General features: G+C 33.1%; 3 protein-coding genes and 1 pseudogene across 3 annotated transcripts; 1 reads left to right on the top strand and 3 right to left on the bottom strand.

Annotated features, from left to right (window-relative positions):
* Nucleotides 1-461: 461 nt before the first annotated feature.
* LOC123887091 (putative pentatricopeptide repeat-containing protein At1g74580) lies at nt 462-4,435 on the bottom strand. The gene is given in 6 exon segments (XM_045936375.1): nt 462-956; nt 1,270-1,377; nt 1,463-1,538; nt 1,662-1,758; nt 1,863-3,992; nt 3,995-4,435. Coding segments are annotated over 2 exon segments (2,319 nt in total). The 5' UTR covers nt 4,380-4,435; the 3' UTR covers nt 462-956; nt 1,270-1,377; nt 1,463-1,538; nt 1,662-1,758; nt 1,863-2,058.
* Nucleotides 4,436-6,692: 2,257 nt separating this feature from the next.
* Nucleotides 6,693-8,017, bottom strand: LOC123885823 (replication termination factor 2-like). Its single transcript, XM_045935151.1, has one exon. The coding sequence runs from the start codon at nt 8,010-8,012 to the stop codon at nt 6,831-6,833; it is 1,182 nt and encodes a 393-aa protein (XP_045791107.1). The 5' UTR covers nt 8,013-8,017; the 3' UTR covers nt 6,693-6,830.
* Nucleotides 8,018-14,053: 6,036 nt separating this feature from the next.
* On the bottom strand, nt 14,054-15,728 carry LOC123886895 (annotated as a pseudogene).
* Nucleotides 15,729-16,828: 1,100 nt separating this feature from the next.
* LOC123885534 (activating signal cointegrator 1) lies at nt 16,829-19,551 on the top strand. Its single transcript, XM_045934815.1, has 4 exons — nt 16,829-17,112; nt 17,380-18,075; nt 18,162-18,260; nt 19,016-19,551. Exons 1-4 carry the CDS (start codon nt 16,957-16,959, stop codon nt 19,385-19,387), a joined length of 1,323 nt encoding a protein of 440 aa, XP_045790771.1. The 5' UTR covers nt 16,829-16,956; the 3' UTR covers nt 19,388-19,551.
* Nucleotides 19,552-21,100: the final 1,549 nt, after the last annotated feature.

Raw genomic sequence — 21,100 nt, 5'->3', positions numbered from 1 at the left:
GTTTAGAGATCAAATTATAGATGGAGTGATAAACACTTAAAACTCACATGCAATTGTGATATCTCAGACTTAGGTGAAAGTGTTTTGTCATTAATATTGATATAAGTGCAATTATAGTGGTTTTTTTACTCGATAAAAAAATGTTTAGTATTAGTCGCAGTTTTTTTACTCTCAATAAAATCATACCTAATCCAAGAAGCTAGTGCCGGGAGGGACTAAAGTAGAGATTGAATCGAAGAAGAACAAAAACTTTGAGATAAGTTTTGGCTGCATTATTAATTCGTGTAAACAGTTGTTATACGTAATCATCCAAACTTTGAGATAAGTTTTGTAAAGAGATAAGAAAATTTTGTTGCTCATTCTTTAGCCAAGAGCGTCAAAATCGTACGCTCAGACTTTTGATTACAGTCCATCTTGAATCACCACTACTTTGATTAATGAAATAATATGAATTTGCTTGGGTAAAAAAAAAAAACATCCATGTGGTTATTATCACTGTATTGTAGATGAAATACAAAGAGAGTGAGAAGTTCCTGCTAATTCATCAGGCCCTAAGCTAAGATAAGTTGCTTTTGTTTCTCTCTTTCATGGTTATCCGTTTCTCCTCTAGTGGTAAATAACTAAAATACATATCATCAGAAATAGTGTAGACGAGAACTACCTTAAATAACTAAAATACATATCATCATAAGAAAATAGGTATTAGTTTCTACCAGTTTCAGCTAAAACAGAAAGAGGCACATTTTCACAGCTTCTTGATGCCAGCTCTTTCTGAATCTTCAGAATCTTCTTAGCAATCTGAAAGAAGGAGCATGTTTTGACATCAAGATGATCCACATCCTGTTTTTTTATTGAAAGTGCGCAAAAGCAAAATATCATTTTGGCATCAAGATGATGCATATTTGGTCGGGTACCCCTGAAGTAAAACAAATTTGGGTTCTGTATGGAGAGTAAACCTGCCAATAAGAAAATGAAGAAAAAAATGAGGAAACTGAAGGCTGTGAATTAATGGGGAGGGTATTTTTATTAGAACCAGAATAATTTTATTAGTAAACCCTTTGATACTATAGCCAAGCAGATACTACATACAGGACATCTCATGTCATCTCATAGACTACATACATGACATCTCATCTCATCTCATAGACTACATACATGACATCTCATGAAAAGTTGAAAGAAGCTTACCTTAGTAATACAGGCACATATTATATTTGCAATTTTCATGCTATATAAATCAAAATTGAATGCTATGTAATTAGCACCTACTTTCTTCTCTGTGAAGGCTTAAGTATGGGTGGAGCACTGGAGCGTCGTTCTTCCTCATTCTTCACATGTACCATTGGGACTGTCAATTGCAACTTGTACACCTTTGTCCTGAAATCGATATTTCTGTGTTAATTACAAAGAAAATGCTCTCAACATTATTGACATATTAACATGAAGGATAAAAATAGCATACTGCAGTTGATAGGCTCTGCAACTTCAATGTGATCTTGACAACATTGTGCTTGAAAGCACCCATCCTAATGACAAACCTACACTTGGTGACAAGAAAATTTTCATGTTCAAAAGCTATCCAGTTTGCCAGAATAGGTGTCTACTAGATGCACCAAACATCCGTGGAAGTTGGAACCACGCATAGTATCAGAAATCCTCACCTCATTTTCTAAACATATTTTCTTCTGAAGACATTTAAGTTCACCAAGTGGTGTAGAAGAAGGTTGTGCGGATGGATATTAGATACACTACCAACACCTGAAATCAGGTAGTGTTCTTTCATGAAATGTGAAAAACAATACAACAAAATAAACAAACTGTCAACGATTTATGAAGCAATAGTATATATATAGGAGAAATACCTGTACCAAATTTTTTTAGCATGGCATGCAGTCTAACAGTAAAGTTAGACATCAAATAAAGAACTGCACAAGAAATTCTTCATTTTCAAAAGCCATAGAACTCGCCATTATAAAAGGTACTGAAAGCGACAAACATCCTTGGAAGTTGGAAACGAGCATAGGATCAGGAATCCTCATTTTCCAAAGATACTATCTTCTAATCAACGGCTGATGACCTGGCCCCGCCGCGAAGGGAATTCCTGGTTTGATGTCTTTTCTTAAGTATGCTTTTATCTCTAATACCATCGTATAGTATTTCATAGGCATGATAAGTTATATGACCTTTTTTCAACAAATTTTCTACCACGATCTTAGGTGCTGCTACCACCTTTTTAACAGCTTCAAAAATTGTATTTACAGTATCTGGGACAATGTCCTTTTGTACCATAAGGTGGATGATACCAACTGCTTCTTGAACCTTGTGGTCCACGCAAAGACAATTTAAAACCCGTCCAAATGTTGTAAGTGATGGAATAAATCCCTTTTCAATATTTTCCAATAGAAAATTGTATCCACGAGTAACATTTCCCGTTTTGCAAAAGCCGTCAATTATGACCCGGTAAGTATAGTTGTCTGGGTCACAGCCATTTTTCTTCATCTCAGAAAAGAGACTTATAGCCATTTTCATATTGAGCTGTTCAGAAAATGCACCAACTATGATGTTATAGGTTGCTGTTGTGTGACAAACTTCGTATTGTTTTTCCATCCCTCTAAATAACCGGTAAGCACCATCAAGATCCCCAATCTTGCAGAACCCGGTGATCAAGGTGCCAAAACTAACGACATCAGGTGTCAAGCCCTTGCTTTTTATTTCCTCGAGCAAATCAACAGCTTCGTTTACTTTCTTAGATTTGCAAAGGCATTCTATGATAATGTTATAAGTAATTATGTTTGGATCACATCCCTTCTCCGCCATTGCCTTGAAAATCTCCATTACTTCTTCGGACTTTGCAGCCTTGCAGAGCCCATTCAACAAAGTGTTATATGTGATAACATCCGGAGTCATACCTTGACTCCACATTCTATTTACCAACTCAGTTGCGCCGTCTAACTTCAACTGTTTGCAATAGCCATCAACCAAAGTATTGTAGGTAAATATATCTGGGATGCACCCTTTGGCTATAGCATCGTCTATAAGATGATTAGCATCAGATAAACAACCCATCTTACACAAGCCATTTATAACTAAATTATAAGTCCATATATCAGGATGACAACCATTTTCTGCCATCTCATTCATCAATTGCAAAGCCGGCAAAATCAGACCTTGCTGACACAACCCTTTAATCAAAGTATTGTAAACAATAATGCTTGGCCTTAACCCTTTTCCTAGCCCATCCTTAAAGACGGCCACGGCCTGATCAGGATCACCATCCTGGCAAAAACCATTAATTAATGAACAATAGGTAAACTCATCAGGCTTAAAACCCTTAAAAATTGCATCTTTCAGAATCCTATTTGCCTCCACTATCATCCCCTTCTTACAATATCCATCAATAATACTATTATAAGTGAAATCATTCGGCTCAAATCCACCATTAACCATTTTATGCAAGTATTCCTCAGCTTCAACAACCCGTGAATTCCTACACAACCCACATATAACTGTATTATACGTGACAACATCCGGCCTCAATCCTTCCCTCGAAACACAACCCAACAACCAAACAGCCCTATCAACAGAACCTTCCTTACAAAGCCCTTGTATAAAGATATTAAAAGTAAACAAATTAGGACAAACCCCTCTCTTAAAAACCTTATCAAGAAGCTTCTCGCTCTCCAAAACAAAACCCTTCTTACACAACGTATGAACAAGCTTATTAAAAGTAGTAACATCAGGACACAAACCACACTCAAGCATTTCATCAAACAACTTACATGCCATAACTTTATCATCAAATTCATAAAACCCTGCAACAACAGTACAATAAGCAACAGCATTTGAAAAACAACCTAACAACGGCATATTCCGAAGAAGCCTAAGAGCAGCATAAGGTCTCCTTGTCCTACAAAAAGACTTTATCCTTATAGTATAAGTATACACATCAGATTCAACTCTTTTATCAATCATCCTCATATAAACCTTATGAGCTGATTAAAATAACCAAACTCAACAAGAATATTCATAATGGCATTATAGGAATGAACCGTTGGATCACAATTGTATAAATCCATGCGTTCAAATGTATCAACAGCTTCTTGAACTTTTCCTTTACTTCCATAGAATCTCATTGCTTCAACATAAACTCCTTCCAATAATTTGTTATCTAGATTTGATCTCATTTCTGAGAGAAGATTCTCCATCTCGTTGAATTTACTATGGAGACCAAGCTTTTGAAGCATGCATTTGTAGGTGAATAGATTGTGCTTGAAACCTTCTTCGTTTTTGGCTGAATTGAACATTGATAAAGCTTTTAGAGGGTCTTTTTGTACTTTCACTACAGCTGCAACATGTTTCGGAAGCAACGTACGATTCATTCCAAGATTTTTGAAGAAAAAGATGTTATTTCTCGTCACCGGCGTTCTACACTTAGAAGAAAGATGTTCAGATTTTTGATATATTTTTATTTTTATGTTTCTTTTAATATGTCAACCATTGGATTGCTCATGTGGCTCAGATTTGGAGAAGGAGAGAGAAGGATTTTTTTTAGATACTTGATACAATTGTAATTCATTTTTTCATTATTAACCATAAATGTGAAAATAAAAATTTGATTTATTGAGTGTTAACTAAAAGAAAAAGTAGGCACATAAAAAAGCTAAGAGCACCTTCAATGATGCAATCTTCACAAAAGTATTTTGTAAGTTTTATGACAGTCACATCATTTTAAAGTATTTTGTGAGTTTTATGAATGTCCCTTCGTGAAGCAATGTGTTTTCATGATGGCGGACTCCAACCAAAGTAAAGAGAAACAACTGGAATTTCAAATGTGACATAGTACCACCTTGTTTTAAGTCAATTATCCATGTTTTTCTGACACTATTATCGATAACTGGTAAGTGTTAAACCACTTCCAAAAAGCACCAATGTTGGTGCTCTAAGTGTCTAAATCATCAGGTTGAGCTCATATCAGGTTGAGCTTCATGTCAAGTATTCCAGCCAATACAGTGTCTAGCTCGACATCTCGCTTGCCTGAAAATATGCTTGATTTTCACGCTTCAAGCTAGGCAATATATGAAGCTTGAACATGGAATTGAATGGAAGGTTGTTGTTGAACTCGTTTCTCCATAAACTCAATTGCCATGCTCACACCACTTTCCTGAATTCAAGACTCCGAGCAAGTCTAAGATCAAGTTTAATTGGTAAGAACTCGGCAAGAATCATCAAAACAAGAGAAACCCATCAACCATGTACCTTGGTTCAAGGGTAGCAAACCTCTAGTTCTCATGCAGTAACATATAAGCTGTGAACTAGCAACAAAATTATTGAAAGACAATTTGCTAACCATTTCATCACTTTATTTGGCTATTTGATTATGAATAATTGAAATGGTATGATGTGTGTTTCGGCAATCTGGCCTTTCATTATTAGAATTTGCAATTCTTATGTTAACCTGTAGATTGTAGACTAACAGAATATCCTTCTAGGAAGTTAATATTTCATATGTGAACATGCAGCATAACATAGACTGAGAGACTATTTTATGTAAATATTTTGGTTGTTCACTTATGGAAGTTATGATTTGTTAGTTTTAGCAAACTAGTATGGTTTGATCCTTGACTTCCAGGCTCCAAATTGATATCAATTCATACCTGTATTTCTACGAGAACTATGGGGCGTACAGGTGAGTTAAATGCCATGTAGATGTTGAACAAATAACTACTCTTATTTTGAACAGGGAGTGCTTTTGGTGCTGCAGGGCATACTGTTAGATGGAGTTTGTTTGAGCTTCATCATCATGTTTGCTCAAAGAATGATCAGTTTAATGATACAATTTTTGTCCTTGACCAACCTATATATTGTGTCATTGTTATCATGGTTTTCCTTGTTTTTGAAAGTTCTAATCTGTATGTACTAATTACTTCACAGATCCAGCGAGACCAAAAACACAATGTATTCAGTACCTAGACATACATCTAGTCAGGTATAATCAATGATGCAAGATTTAACTCCAAGCAATTGGAGCATCATTATTACTATCATTATATATTTGACAATTAAGAACTTAGTTTACTTTGTAGACAATATAAAGCATCATTTCATGGCTACTTCATATTTTGTTCCTATTTCACTATATACTGCTTAATTTCCTAGGAATAGTTGAAGATGATCTACTTAGAAGATATGTTCAGGCTGAATGGCAGGTTGAATTACATTTTTCATCTCCGAAGTAAGATTGGGTAGTACAATAATACCAGTTCTATCGCAGATCTACACATCTTATAGACAAAAGTAACTAGCCCAAATATCACACCTACGAGGATATCTGGGGCATTCTCCTCACTTTCGGGAGAAATGCACGACTTGATAGCTCATCTGTGCTTATATTTATTATATTTCCTAGGAGAACAGGTTGGTTACAAGGTTCAACCGATCAACCCACAACTTAGATGATACGGCAGATATGTTTAGCATGACTCTACAACCAATGTAATCAGAAACAAGGAGAAGATGGACCAGAACACATCTCATATTAGCAAATAAGTTCTGCATTTTATTTACCTCAATAACACAGCTCAGGAGGGGAAAAGAGAATGTATAACCAAATATATACAAAGTATATTATATCAATAACATTAACATATTTTGTAGAGTCAATTTTCAAAGAGACCAGTAATCAAAATAACAAATACAATACTAAAGCAAGAAATAGATTAATGATAAGATGTGTTGGGAATGAAACCAGCAATTACATCATCACTAACAAACTAAAATTGAGTACATTAACACGGATAAAACAGTACAAACTTGTACACCATATAAGACAGTTAATTTCTACCAAGAGGCAAAGATCTGCAAGAATATGTTTCTTTAAACTCAGACTTCCTAGAAGAAGTAAAAATAGAGGCATAGACCTCGGTAGCATTTGCCGGGGCAATATCAGTTGCCTTGAAACGCTTAGCAGCCGCAGCACCACCATTAACATTTTTGTTACCATTAGCAACCTTCCCATTTTTTTCCACTTTCGCCGAAGCCTTCTCCACAGCCAAATCATGCTTAGTACCACTCAATTTTGATCCTTCCAAACTCAAACCATTCACAGCCTCATTATCATTACTATTCTTCACTTTCTTGTTTTTCTTCTCCCTAACCTTCGCCTTTTCTTCCTCCATCTTCTCCCTCAAAACCTCAACCTCTTCTTCATTCCCATTTATCACAATCTTATCAGCCTCACCAAATTCCTCATGACAAACCAAACAAGTTGAAGACTTAACCTCCTTCAAAGCCTTTGCACTCAAAACATGCCCACAATTCCTCAAAGCGAAAAACTTATACTTTCCATTAAATTCAAGCCCCGCAACGGGACACCGAAACTTAGCCCCATCATCCTCACCGGGAATCGACGAAAGCTTAATTTTGATCATATCCTTCAAACCCTTGATATACCCAAATTCCTTCGGAAGCTTCTTACCTAGCAAAGCTTCCACCAACGATTCCTTATTGAATATATTCCCGAGCTTATCAATCACGCAGGGTTCCCTCAAAGGTTCATTCGATAAAGCACAGTTCTGCCATTTGGATAGCCTCTGCTCGTTTGGATCCACCTTATCCGGTTTCTTCTCCGCGTACATTTTAAGATAGCAATCGCGCGACTCGGCGCCTGTAGCGCCGCCATCTCCACCTCCGCCGAGTAGCCGTGATTGGAGAACTAGGGTTGAAAGAGGTGCGATTCGGGATGTGGAGAAGGTAGTATCATCGGAGATTGGTTTTCCATTGAGGGTGAAATAGAAGGATGATGGAAGGTACTGTGAATTGGAGAGGAGGGAGCGTTTTAAGTCGGATATGGTTTGATCGCCGGCGACAGAGCAAACTCGTAGGTCCGGCAATTGGACTAGAATTTGATAAGATTTCCGATGCATTTTCGTCGTTAGGGTTTGTGAATTGCGGAAAAGAAAATCAGAGATGGAAAGATTCCTGTTTGTGAATTGTGAATAAAACAAACAACACATCTTATATTTGTATAAACTTTTTTTTTTTTTAATATCTTGTAAGGATTTGATTTGAATATCTTATCTTTTTCTTAAAATTTTATAATTCTGTTTTACTAGGGGTAAACCCGTGCGTTGCACGGGTTCGATTAAAATATATAACTAAAATAATTTTATAAATGAAAAATAATAATTGTGATAAGTTTAATCACACATAATTAAAACATAATTAATTTAAAATATGATCATGTTTAATATTAGTATATGTATATAAAAAAAAAGTTGTTTAGAAATATTATATTTTATTTATTTATATCATAGTTTTGTTTATATTTTAATGTAATAGATCTCTTATAATATTTTATAAATTTGAAGGGATACATCATATTTTATTTTAATTGTGTGCTCCTATAAGATCTTAGGTTTTCTTTATATGAATGACAACTTTACGGTCATATGTCACTTTGCTTTTTATTTTTTTATGTCTCCGTTATTGTATTTTCAATAACAGTTGGAGGCATGCGTACATACATACTTTTTTTTATCACGTGATCTCGTTTTTTGAAAATTACGTATCAAATAACGTAACCGGCCGTTTACTCCCTTATATGCAATTTAAGGCACCAAATAGCTTTTCTACTTACTTCTCTTTCGGTCTTTTGAAGTTTCTCCTCACATATTCATTTGGTGAAATTTTATCCCGACTTTATTAGTCCCAATTTTTTTAGTATATTGTTTAGTTTACATTTTTTTTCTTAGTCTTTTTTTGTTTTGGTTTGTTTTTTCTTTTTTATGGTAAAGTTTGTGACCCTACAAATTTATTTTTAGTTTTTGTGTCTCTTATTTAATAATATTTGCTTGAATATTTAGTGTATTTTTGTTATAATATATATAAGGCTAAATTGCAGTTTTGGCCCCCCACGTTTTATAATTGTGCGATTTTGGCCCCCCAAGTTTCAAATGAGCGATTTTGGCCCCCCACGTTTGCCCCCTTTTGCATTTCTTGGTCCCCCTGACTATTTTGACCAAAAACCTGCTGACATCGAATACTTTTGACACGTGTCTTAATTGTATTGGCCAACCAAAATTTATTATTTTTTTTAAAAAAAAAATTTTAAGGAAAGGTCACGTGACTCTTTTTTTGTTGGGGTTAATTATTTATTTTTTAAAAAAAATTTGTAAAAATCAACAATAAAAAGCCTTAATTTTAGCAATCAGATGTTAGAGTTTTCTAACCAAAATTGCGATTTAAGACTACCAACAGAGGCACTAACATCTGATTGTTAAATTAAGACTTTTAATTGTTGTTTTTTACAATTTGTAAAAAAAAAAAAAATTAATCCCAACATAAAAAGAGTCACGTGACCTTTCCTTAAATTTTCTTATAATTTTGGTTGGCCAATACAATTAAGACACGTGTCAAAAATATTCCATGTCAGCAGGTTTTTGGTCAAAATAGTCAAGGGGGACCAAAAAATGCAAAAGGGGGCAAACGTGGGGGGCCAAAATCGCTCATTTGAAACTTGGGGGGCCAAAATCGCACAATTATGAAACGTGGGGGGCCAAAACTGCAATTTAGCCTATATATAAACCTTAAATACTTTTTGTTGCCAATATATAAGTTTGGATGATGATTTCATATATTTGAATTTAGGTTCAGTTATTTGGCTCAGGTAAAGAAAGTTTATTTTGCATGTCTCCCGAGAGGTCACTTGGTTGAAGAGTTAATCTTCAACCTAGAGGAACTTGGTTCGAGACCCGACACCCGAAAAAGAAAGTTTATTTTAGAAGAATTTAACATCTCATCTTATTATTTGCTTAAAAATGTTATATTATTCTTATAAATATCTCTCTATATTTATTTTGGGCCGTAAATACTCTTAAATCATATTCTCAAAGTCCTACATATATGTTTCAATCATATTTTTCGTTTATTATAAGCAATTGTTAAATAATTATGACTATCTATTTTAACAAAATTAAAAATAGATGATAGTTTTTGTAACTTGAAAGTTGTCCTAAGTTAATATTATTAGTGGTGTGAAATTATAATATTTTTATTATATGCAAAATTTTAAAATTCTAAATTATTATTATTTTGTTGTAGGTATAATTTTTTTTCAAGTAAATGCATGCATGATAGAATTGTAATTTACAATTAAATACGTAAACTGATTGTATATGACATGCAATTAAAACTCAATATGAAAATGAAAGGTCCCATGAATAAAAACTAAACCTTTCAATATTCATTACTTTTAATCATCATTAATTAAATAGAATAAGAAGGGGGAGAAGTTACAAATGAGTATTAGGATTTTTTTTTAGAAGTGTCACATTGTCATAAGTAATGCAAGTTAAATATCATGTCAAAGTCATTATCATTATCACAATTCACACAATGCTTACATAATTTAGTCTGAATATATAAGTTTAAAGTATCCCTGAAATTAGAAGATTTGAACTTCACCACAATGCTTGCATAATTTATCTAACCGTCTATGAATGTAGAGGAAAAACGTGAGTATAAACATATACTCACATTTAGTTATAAAGACTATGGACCCATGTTATAATAGTGGTTATAACATTCTTTTCTTTTTTTAAATGAACTAAAATTTAGAATTGAAAGTGAATTCCTTCAAAACATAGATGAAAATTATAAAAAAAAATGAATCACTTGCACCAAACATATTGATGCTATAAATTTATTATCTAACTATTGGAAAATTCTTCAAACATCATATATCTCAATCCTCTAAATCTTCCACAACTTTCTTGCTCCATAATATTAGTTGACTCTTTATTAGATACAATTTGAGAAAGGAATATATTTTGTCATCTTATATGGAATGAAGCCTCTTAAAAATTATCATTGGTTCTATGTTCTTGATAACAAAAGAACAACCAATATCAGTAAATAAATGAGAAAAATAAGATTGTTTACTTACAACCATTGTTATGATAAAAAAAATTAAAGATTTAAATGACAATAATTTGATAAGAGTAATTGAGAATACCGACCTTTTCATCCATTAGCATTCTATCTGCAGTGAAAAATTATTTCTTCCAAGCTACAAATGAAGAACAAAAACTAAACATTAGTACATATGAATATTGTAGGATAACAAAAACTAAACATTAGTATATATAGCACCATGTAGAAATAAACTCAAAGATTGAGTGAAATTGTCAAATGTTAAGATTTAGGAATGAGTAGAAAATGAATGTGAGGTGGTGGTTATAAAGAGTGTGAGAGAGATTGAAAGTCACTAAACTTTTCTACTTTGTAAGTTATATTTGGAGGAATGTTAAAGGATGCATACAATTATGATGATGCTAAATAATGCATTAGTTTTTTTAAAAAAAATTAAATTTAATAAATTAAAAGAGACAATATTAAGATTTTAATAGAGATTAGGAACTATTTTTTAGAGTGCCACATCATCACAATGCTTGCTTATGAGCAACTCAACCTTCCTTTTACTAGTAAAAGATTCTTTGTAATTTATTTTAATTTAAAATAATATAATAATGTTTTAAAATATAAAATATCTTCTTATCTGCATCAAAAAAAGAAAATCCTTACCAAATAAAAACACTCAATCCGTTCATTTTTATTGGTCGTTTAAAAAAAAATTATTTCAAATTATTTGTTATTTTGATAATTTAAGGTTATATTTTGTCTATTATACTTTCTTTCTATTTTTTTTTATTGACTAAATTTTATATAATTTTTTTATTGTATCTATTTTTTACGATAATATAGGAAAGAGAAAGTGACAACTAATTTTTAGAGACAAAACTGATTAACGGATATGTCTTTAAGGACCTATTCAGACTTTTTTTCTTTAAGAACCTATTTAGATCTTTTTTTCTTTAAAAGACCAATCTAAAACCAAAAATGTCTTTAAGGGACCATTTTACTAATTAATTAAGCCTTTAATTTTTAATGTAAATTTTTCATTACAAATTTTATTTAGATGTAGATAGACTTGTTAAGGTGAACAAATGTGATAAATTCTCAAATATTATTCATTAATTTTTTATATTAAATACTATTTGTACATCTACTAAAATTGTACGCCTCAATAGTTTTTTTTTTTTACAATGAGTTGGGGATCGAACCCAACACCTATAACGTACTGTCAAAACCCTCACCACTATACCAAACTTTTATATGTCTAAATAAATAGGGTAAATTGTTCATCCTTTATCATATATTTATAGCAAAATTTACATAATTGCACTGAGTATATTTCATTATTACTGAATATATTATTTTGCATACGCTAATTTTTTCAAACACACAGTTGAACTTATCAACTATTTTAAAAAAATTATCACCTACTAGCGGCCAGATATACGCGTTCTATGTCTGTCTGTGTCTATTATGCAAATTTATATATAAACAAAAATGTCTTATGTTATGATGAGTTTGTTAATAAAAAAAATTTGCTGTTAAAAAAAAGTCAAGGGTAAATTAATAAGTTTGATGGTAATCGATTTTAATATATTAGTAGTAGACAATACCCTTAAATTTTTTTAGCATCAAAATTATTTTATTAACAAATTCACCATGTCATAAGGCATGTCTTTTTGTTGTAGCAGAAAAATCTTTTATCAACAAAATCACCATAACATAAGACATGCGTCATTTTTTGACATAAATTTATATAAAAGACACATACAGACGCTGTCTCGCCGCTAGTTACTCCATAAAGAAGTTTTATCTTAAAATTTTTGTATTAAATATTTTAAAAATATAAAAAGTTATCTTTGTAGGATTAACTTTTTTTTTATTTTTTTTTAAGTATGCTTAACAATTGTGAGAACACTATTTAACATGGCCTTATCTATACTATGCATTTAAAATTGAGAACCCAAAAATTGAAACTGAGCTGCCTCTTTCATAGAGCCTGCAAAAAACAACACAGAAAACCAATTAGAGAGATTAATATTCACAAATTGAGAAAGAAGAAATCTAGAAGATGAGTTTTGAGATACATCACCATCCACCATAACCACCACACATCACCACCACCTCCAATCTTCAACCATCCTCACCAAGAAAAAAAAAGCAACAGAAAAAAAAAATCAAATAAATGTATAGAAAGTAAGATCGAACCAGAGGAAAGAAGGAGAAAGAAGTTCCGTCACTGCCGTCGCCAAACACCGCCGTGTTACCGCGAAACGCCACCGGAACTCTCTATATCGGTCGGAACTCTCTCTTCCATGGCCGGACCTCTCTGCCTCCCGCCGAAAAATCTCTCACTCGGCCACTCCCTCACAGGTGGTGGTGGTTGTGATTGTGAAGGACGAGATGGAGGATGAGAGATGGAGGGTGAGAATGTTGAGGGTATAGGATTGGGGAATTGGTGGAATTCTTTGTTAACAGATAGGATGAAATCTGTGGGCTGAACTAAATCTGTGTCTTCATTCACTTAGTTTACTTGCTGTCATCTTGTGTTTAGTGGAGCTTTCCAATTGGTGTAAGGAGAGGTCCAACAGGATTGATGCAGGCTGAATCATTGCAACCATATAGAAGTTTCTAGTTGCCAGCATGTGGTTTTCTAAGCATATAATAAGTGTCAATTAATTATTGGATAGAATATTAGGGTTACCAAAGGACAAGCAAATTAGGTTAGATGAAATGGAAACCTAGAGGTGGCATCATGTGATTGGGTAACATGGAAAAATGTAGGATATTGATTGGACAAGGATTTAGGGTTAAGATTTGGGGCTTGGAAAATCACTGATCCTTTGGTATATAAAGATATTGTGGTGAGCCTTGTTGCTTCTTTCAGTTCTTTGTTGTACTGGGAAATGGAATCGTGTTACCAATATTTAACTTAGAAAACTTTATCTTTGTAATCCTTTGGAGAACATTATTTGTTAGTAAGTAGGGAAATTTGTGAATTTTTTTTTTTTTGACAAAAGGGAAATTTGTGATTAAAGAATACTTAAGACGAAAAGGTCACTCATAATTCAGCACCAAATCACATGTTCCAACTACTACCAAATTACCAGTACTGCTTATGAGGTTATGCCTACCAAATCGACTAATTTTTATCTACCTTAGTTGAAGCCTTCTCCACAACCAAATCATGCTCAGTACCACTCAACTTTGACCCTTCCAAACTCAAACCATTCAGAGCCTCATTATCTTTATTATTCTTCACTTTCTTGGTTTTCTTCACCCTAACCCCTTTGCCTTTTCTTCCTCCATCTTCTCCCTCAAAACCTCAACCTCTTCTTCATTCCCATTGATCACAATCTTATCAGCCTCACCAAATTCCACATGACAAACCAAACAAGTTGAAGGCTTACGTACCGTTTGGCCTAGCTTTTTTTTTTTTTTCTTTATATCTTTTAACATTATTATAATAAAAAACAACAACTTTTAACTTTTTTTTATATAAAAAAAAGTAAGATTTACAAAACAATTTTAATTTTAGTTAAAAAGCTATTATTTCTTGATTTATTGTTAAAAGAGTTTTTACACATAAAAAAACTGGGTCAAACGGCACCTTAACCTCCTCCAACGCCTTTGCACTCAAAATATGCCCACAATTCCTTAAAGCGAAAAACTTATACTTTCCATTGAATTCAAGCGCAGCAACGGGACACTGAAACTTAGGTACCGTTTGACCTAGTTTTTTCCTCTTCTTTTTCCTTTGAAGTAAAAAGCTAGGTCAAACAACAATTTTTAAAAGTTCTAGTAAGAAAAAAACAGCTTTTATATTTTAAGAAAAAATATATTATATTATCAAACATATCTTTTAACCCTATTATAAAAGATAAAATAAAAATCTTTTAACATTTAAAAATAATAATAAGATTTACCAAACAACTTTAATTTTAGTTTTAAAACTATTATTTCTAACTTTATGATTAAAATAACTTCTACACTTAAAAAAAAAAACTGGGTCAAACGGTACCTTAGCCCCATCATCCTCATCAGAAACCGACGAAAGCTTAATTTTGATCATATCCTTCAAACCCTTGATATACCCAAACTTCTTACCTAACAAAGCTTCCACCAACAATTCCTTACTAACGATGTTCCCTCAACGGTTCATTCGATAAAGCACAGTTCTGCCATTTAGACAGCCTCTGCTCGTTTTGATCCACCTTGTCTGGTTTCTTCTCCGCATACATTTTAAGATATCAATCGCGGGACTCGGCGCCTATAGCACCTCCATCTCCATCTCCGCCGAGTAGCCATGATTTGAGGACTAGGGTTGAAAGATGTGCGATTCGGGATATGGAGAACGTAGTATTATCAGAGATTGGTTTTCCATTAAGGGTGAAGTAGAAGGATGATGGAAGGTGTTGTGAATCGGTGAAGAGAGAACGTTTTAGGTCGGAGAAGGTTTGATTGTCGGTGACGGATTTAGGCAAATTTGAAGTTCCGATTGGACTGTGATTTGGAATGATTTTCGGTGCACTTTCTTTAAAGGAATCAGAGATTGTGAATTGTACTGCGAAACGCGAATCAAAGATTGAAGGAATATGTTTTTCTGTGTTTTGAGGATTCGAGTTTTAATTCAACAGATCGGATATTGGGTATTTGTGTTAGTTACTATTAATTATTTTTTTTAATGTGTGAGTACTTGACCAAAAGCTTATAACTTATTTTACTATAGCTTACAACTTATTCTTCAACTTTTTTTGGGTTACCATGATATTGGTATGAAGTTTCCATCACCGTTAACGACGAACCCCCGACGACATGGCAAATTGTTAGTATATTACAATCTTATGTTAGTTTTTCTCCTTGCCGGGACTTGAACCATGAATCTCCAACTGTTTTAACACTTAACTCAACCAACTTAACCAATTGAGCTACTGATCCCATCCGTTATAGTATTAGAGCTTATAACATGAAACCTTACAACATAAGCCCCCTTGGTTTAATTACAAGGATATAACTTTTTATTTATTTTATTATTAAAATAAAAAATAAAATATTTTCATTCGATTGGTTTACTAAACTCAATAATTTTTTTACATTTGGATATATATATACACACACTAAGAAGTACTTCCACCTTTCATTTTTAAGTGTTTTTGACTAAAGATTTAACATTCTTATGTTTTTCAATAAAATCAATTAATGTTATATATTTTGAAAAAAAAATTTGTTTTTTGGCTGGTACATAACATATTAATTTTTTTGGGTACATAAGATATTAAATTTATAGCAAAGAGAAAGTGTGCGAAAAAAAGTAAGAATTTATTGGTGATTAAAATGAGGGTATAATAGAAAGAAAATGTATAAAATTACACTTTGCTAATTTGATGTTATTATTCTAAAAAAAACACACTTACTTAAACAATTATAAAATTAAGATTAAGTCACAATTAAGATAAGTGTGATACATTTAAAAAAGATAAGTGGGGAGAAGAAAAAGATAATCGCAGAAAAAATAAGAACTCAAAAAATAATTTTTAAGAAATATGCTAATATTGTGTACAATGGAACATGTGAGATTCGAGATGTGATGTTCTTATTTTTTTTTTTGTTGTTGTGTATTCTAGCAAGAAATTTTACTCTTATAGTTATGATAGATAGTTTACGGGACTTCATAAACTCCTTATTAACCATAATGTTAAACATATTCTGACAACTTATTAAAATATGACATAAATATTTTATGAAATTATGATAAAAAAAAAACTTTTTAGTATTGAGTTTATCCAACATGTACATTATTGCTCATACAAATTAGATAAAATATTTTGTTAAAGAATTAAAATAGTCAAATTTTTTGTAACAAAAAAAATAGTCAAATTTTAAAATAGTGAAACCAAATTCTACAAAAGGTGAAAATAAAGATCAAAATAAGCTCGACCAAAAAGATTAAAATCAAAATAAGCTCTTGACCCAAAATAAGCTTTGAAATTTAAGTTACTCGTTGATTATTTGGAGTTGTGGCGGAGAGAGAAAAGAAAGAGAGAGATGGAAACGGCGGGGCAGTGGCTGGAGAAGGCGTTGGTTGAGTTGTGCTCGAAGATCGAAACGGGATTAGGTTTAGGTTTGGATGAAGAAATTATTAAAGGGCTCGTTTCTTACTGTGATCTTGCACAGCCACGAGATGCTAAAGAGTACCTTGACGTAACCCTCGTTTCCCTTTTTCAATTTCTTATGCTTTTTGTTTTTTAGTTAATTGTTGAGTTAATCGATTAAATTGTAGTAGTAGTAGTGGTATAATATTAACCCTAATCTTTAAATTGATAATTATTTTTTAGAACTACATAAATTGATGTTTAGGATATGGATTTTTGGTATATATTTACTCTGCATTCATTTTTGAAATTTTGGGAATGGAATATTGTTACCAACATTTAACTTGGCAAAATTTATCTTTGTAATCATTTGCAGAACATTATTGGTGAGGAAGTAGGGAAATCTGTGATTGAAGAATACTTAAGACGGCGAGGTCACTCGGAATTCAGCACCAAATCACATGTTCCAATTCCAACTACTACCAAATTACATGCCTATGTCAAACCACCTTCAGTTGAAACATCTACTAGTGGATCGAAGAAATCGACCAGAACACCGAAAACAGTGGTTGTCCGCGGTGACCATGTACAGCCCAACAAGAATGCTGTCGGTAGTAGTAATCAGGGAAATGGGATTCCAGCTACAGGTAGTAGTGAACCAGGAACATCGCAAAAAGGAAATCAAGTGAGTTCTAGAAAGAAGAAAGCTGGGAAAACTATTTCACTTGCTGAGGCAGCTAAAGGGTCGATTGTTTTCAAGCAAGGAAGACCGTGCATTTGTCAAGCGCGTCGTCACAATCTAGTCAGCAATTGTTTATCTTGCGGTAAAATTGTTTGTGAGCAAGAAGGAGAGGGACCTTGTAATTTTTGTGGTGCACTTGTGTTGAAAGAGGGAAGCTCGTATGCTGGTTTGGAAGAAAGTTTGCCTCCCTTGTCAGAGACTGAGGCTGCTGCTGAAGCTTATGCGAAGAGGCTTGTTGAATATGACCGAAATGCTGCGGCCCGTACAACAGTTATTGATGACCAAAGTGACTACTATGAGCTTGATTCAAATACTTGGTTGTCAAAAGAGGTATAATATTTTGTTTGCAAATTTTCATTGGGCATACTTATTAGGACATATTTGGATTGCTTTTCAATTTTCTTTTCTTTGTATAGGAGAAAGAATTGTTGAAGAAGAAACAAGAGGAGATGGAAGAAGCAGAACAAGCCAAACGGAACAAAGTTGTCGTGACTTTTGATCTAGTTGGCCGCAAGGTAGCCCATTTGGTCTTGCCTAAAATTACTTGTTGGATTTGCTACAGCATGAATTTTCTAGGATCCAAAACAAATGTTTTTTTTTTTTTTTAATGTGAACTTTTCTGGGATCTACAGATGTTTCTAATGTTATTATGGTTATCAAAGCGAGATTCATATTGTGAATTATGAATTGAATCTTATTATGAATTGTATGATACGTTACTAAACGAATGACATTTTTAAGTAAAAACAAGTGATATGGCTTAATAAGAAGCTGATGTATCACATACGAACCTCAAAATAATTCAATATTCGAGTCATAAATCAAATGACAAAAGTGACTAGATAGACTAAGTTTAGATACTGATTTATTAGAATGAATCGGATTCAATGAGATTATGTCCAAAATAGATACACACTAGGGATTCAATCATATGGTTTAATTTTGTTTCGAATTGAGATACAAGTAAAACTCCCATTATCTGATAACCAGCTTTACATTTTATTGGTTGTGGTTTTTACTGAATGGAAGTCTTGAATGTAATATGCAACAAGTCCTTTAGGAACATATGCTATTGATTATAGTGAATAAATGCACAGTTTTAGAGTGGTAACCTAAACTAGAAAGTTTTAGTCTTAGATACATTCTCCATCTTTACCTTTTCCCATAGTTGCTTTTTATTTTTGTTTGTGTGCTTGTTTTCTACTACACAAACCAAGTATTATGCAGAGTATCTACATCCTAATTTTGGATTATAATTTATTTCTTTCAGGTTCTCTTGAATCAAGATGAAGTTTCAGAATCACAGTCCGACAATAGAATATTACGTGCACCCGAAGAAAGGGAAATAAACCGCATTAAACCAAATCCATCTCTTAAGATTCAGCCAGTTTTTGTGGATCTGGGATTCAGTAAGAAGTCTGCTAATGATAGGGAAGCAAACAAAGGTAAGCAATCAAACAAAGGCCTAAACAAGGGACTGTGCTTGGAGATTACTGGAAGGGTGCAGCATGATAGCAGTGACTTGAAGTACCTTCAGCAAAGCCAATTTGCAACAGATTCAAATGAAAAAAATTGGCAAGTACCTTCAGGAAATGGAGGACTGCACATAGAGGATGATGGTGAATGTTTACTAGACCGATGATAATGAATAACAAGTTTCTATACTTTTTTGTCTAAGCCTGGAAATGATTGGTTTTGCTTATCTTTCTGAGAGAAAGGAAATAATGAATTTAAGAATTTTTGGTAGTGTATTTTTATCTGGGATGCTTGTGCAGATATAGTATCAGTATATTATCTATTCTTATACAGATTTTTAAGTGATTGTTTTGCTTGAAGTAATTTTAGAATTCACAGGTAGACTAGTGTACACCAGACAAGCAATCTATTACTACAGCCTTACAGGGGATTTTGTATTTAAAAAGGAAAAAAAAATCTGCAAAAGATGGCTTCATGATCTTCGTTTTTCAACCCTAAACTAAATAATTTAACTTGCCTTATGAGAGAGAACTATTATGATCAGTTAAGTGGAGTATGAAATTGGAATAAGCATGTAATAAACTAAATATTCAAGCAGCACATGCATCAATTGTTTCAATCTCTCAATTGATAATAAATGTTTATGTACTATATTTTCTATAATTTAGAAAATGTGGTTAATTACTTTCATATTAGTGCTCTGGTAAGCAATTCTAAAATGTTTATTAAAGTAGGTCTAAGGCTATATTTGGATTGGTGGTAAAGGATGGAATGGAATGGAGTGGTAACTAACTAAGTTCCATTGTTTGGATTTGCAAAAAATGAATGGAGTGGAATGGAACACAATGGAACCCATTTCATCCCATACCATCCAATCTTCAAATTTTTTTTCCCCTCCAAATTGGGGTGTATGCAATGGAATGAATATTTATAAAATATATCCAAACAATGGAATGGTATCTTTACTCCATTCCGCTCCGTTCCACTCCATTCCATTATGTTTCATTCCGCTCCATTCCATTTTGTACGACCAATCCAAACATAGCCTAAAGCAATTAACAACTGGCATGTCATTGTTTTCCCTTCTTTTTGACAAAAGAGATATTGTCATTGTTAAAATTTCTCTCAACACAGTTAGAGATTTATTATTCTGTGTCTGAACTCATGACAACGGAGTAGGGATCCTCTCCATTTCTTGAAACTAGCATTATAAGCCATATGTTAACCACGTAAAATGGCGTACAATTTGGTGGCCAAACAAACTGCAACACCACAAAAACTCAATAACATCTCCACTATTATTCCTCATCAAACCTCCAAAACCATATCTTCTCGGGTTCAAAAAGAAGTTGCCATAAACATTGATTTGATAATATCTTTTAAAGGAGGACACCAATTTACTTGTCTACTAGTTTTCTGAGTTGTATTCTTAGTAGAAGCATCTCTAAGTGCAAGAAATATTGATAAGCGACCGCTTAGGATCGTCTTGAAAACAGGTAAAAGAGGAACTTGACCCTAACCGCGACCTGCCGGTAGAACCAAAGTTATCAAGATATAGAGGAACTTGACCCTAACCGCGACCTGCCGGTAGAACCAAAGTTATCAAATAAAGTGCGACCCTAACCGCGACCTGCCGGTAGAACCAACACTATAAAGTTCTTATCTCAAGAACAAAGGAAAAGTTCTCACAAGAAAACTCTCAAATTATATTAAACTTCAAGTTGTGGTTTGAGAAGTACATGATAGTCCTATTTATAGCATATCCTTATATAGTAGGATTTATTGTCCACTATCATTCATTCACCATAGGACTTAGAAAATTCCCACTAACATGCTTATAAATTCCCACTAGCCACTATAATGACTTAGTGCACCACTA

The sequence above is a fragment of the Trifolium pratense genome, linkage group LG5, assembly GCF_020283565.1.
Source record: "Trifolium pratense cultivar HEN17-A07 linkage group LG5, ARS_RC_1.1, whole genome shotgun sequence".
Classification (NCBI taxonomy): domain Eukaryota; kingdom Viridiplantae; phylum Streptophyta; class Magnoliopsida; order Fabales; family Fabaceae; genus Trifolium; species Trifolium pratense.
This window is presented reverse-complemented; position numbering and strand designations above follow the sequence as displayed.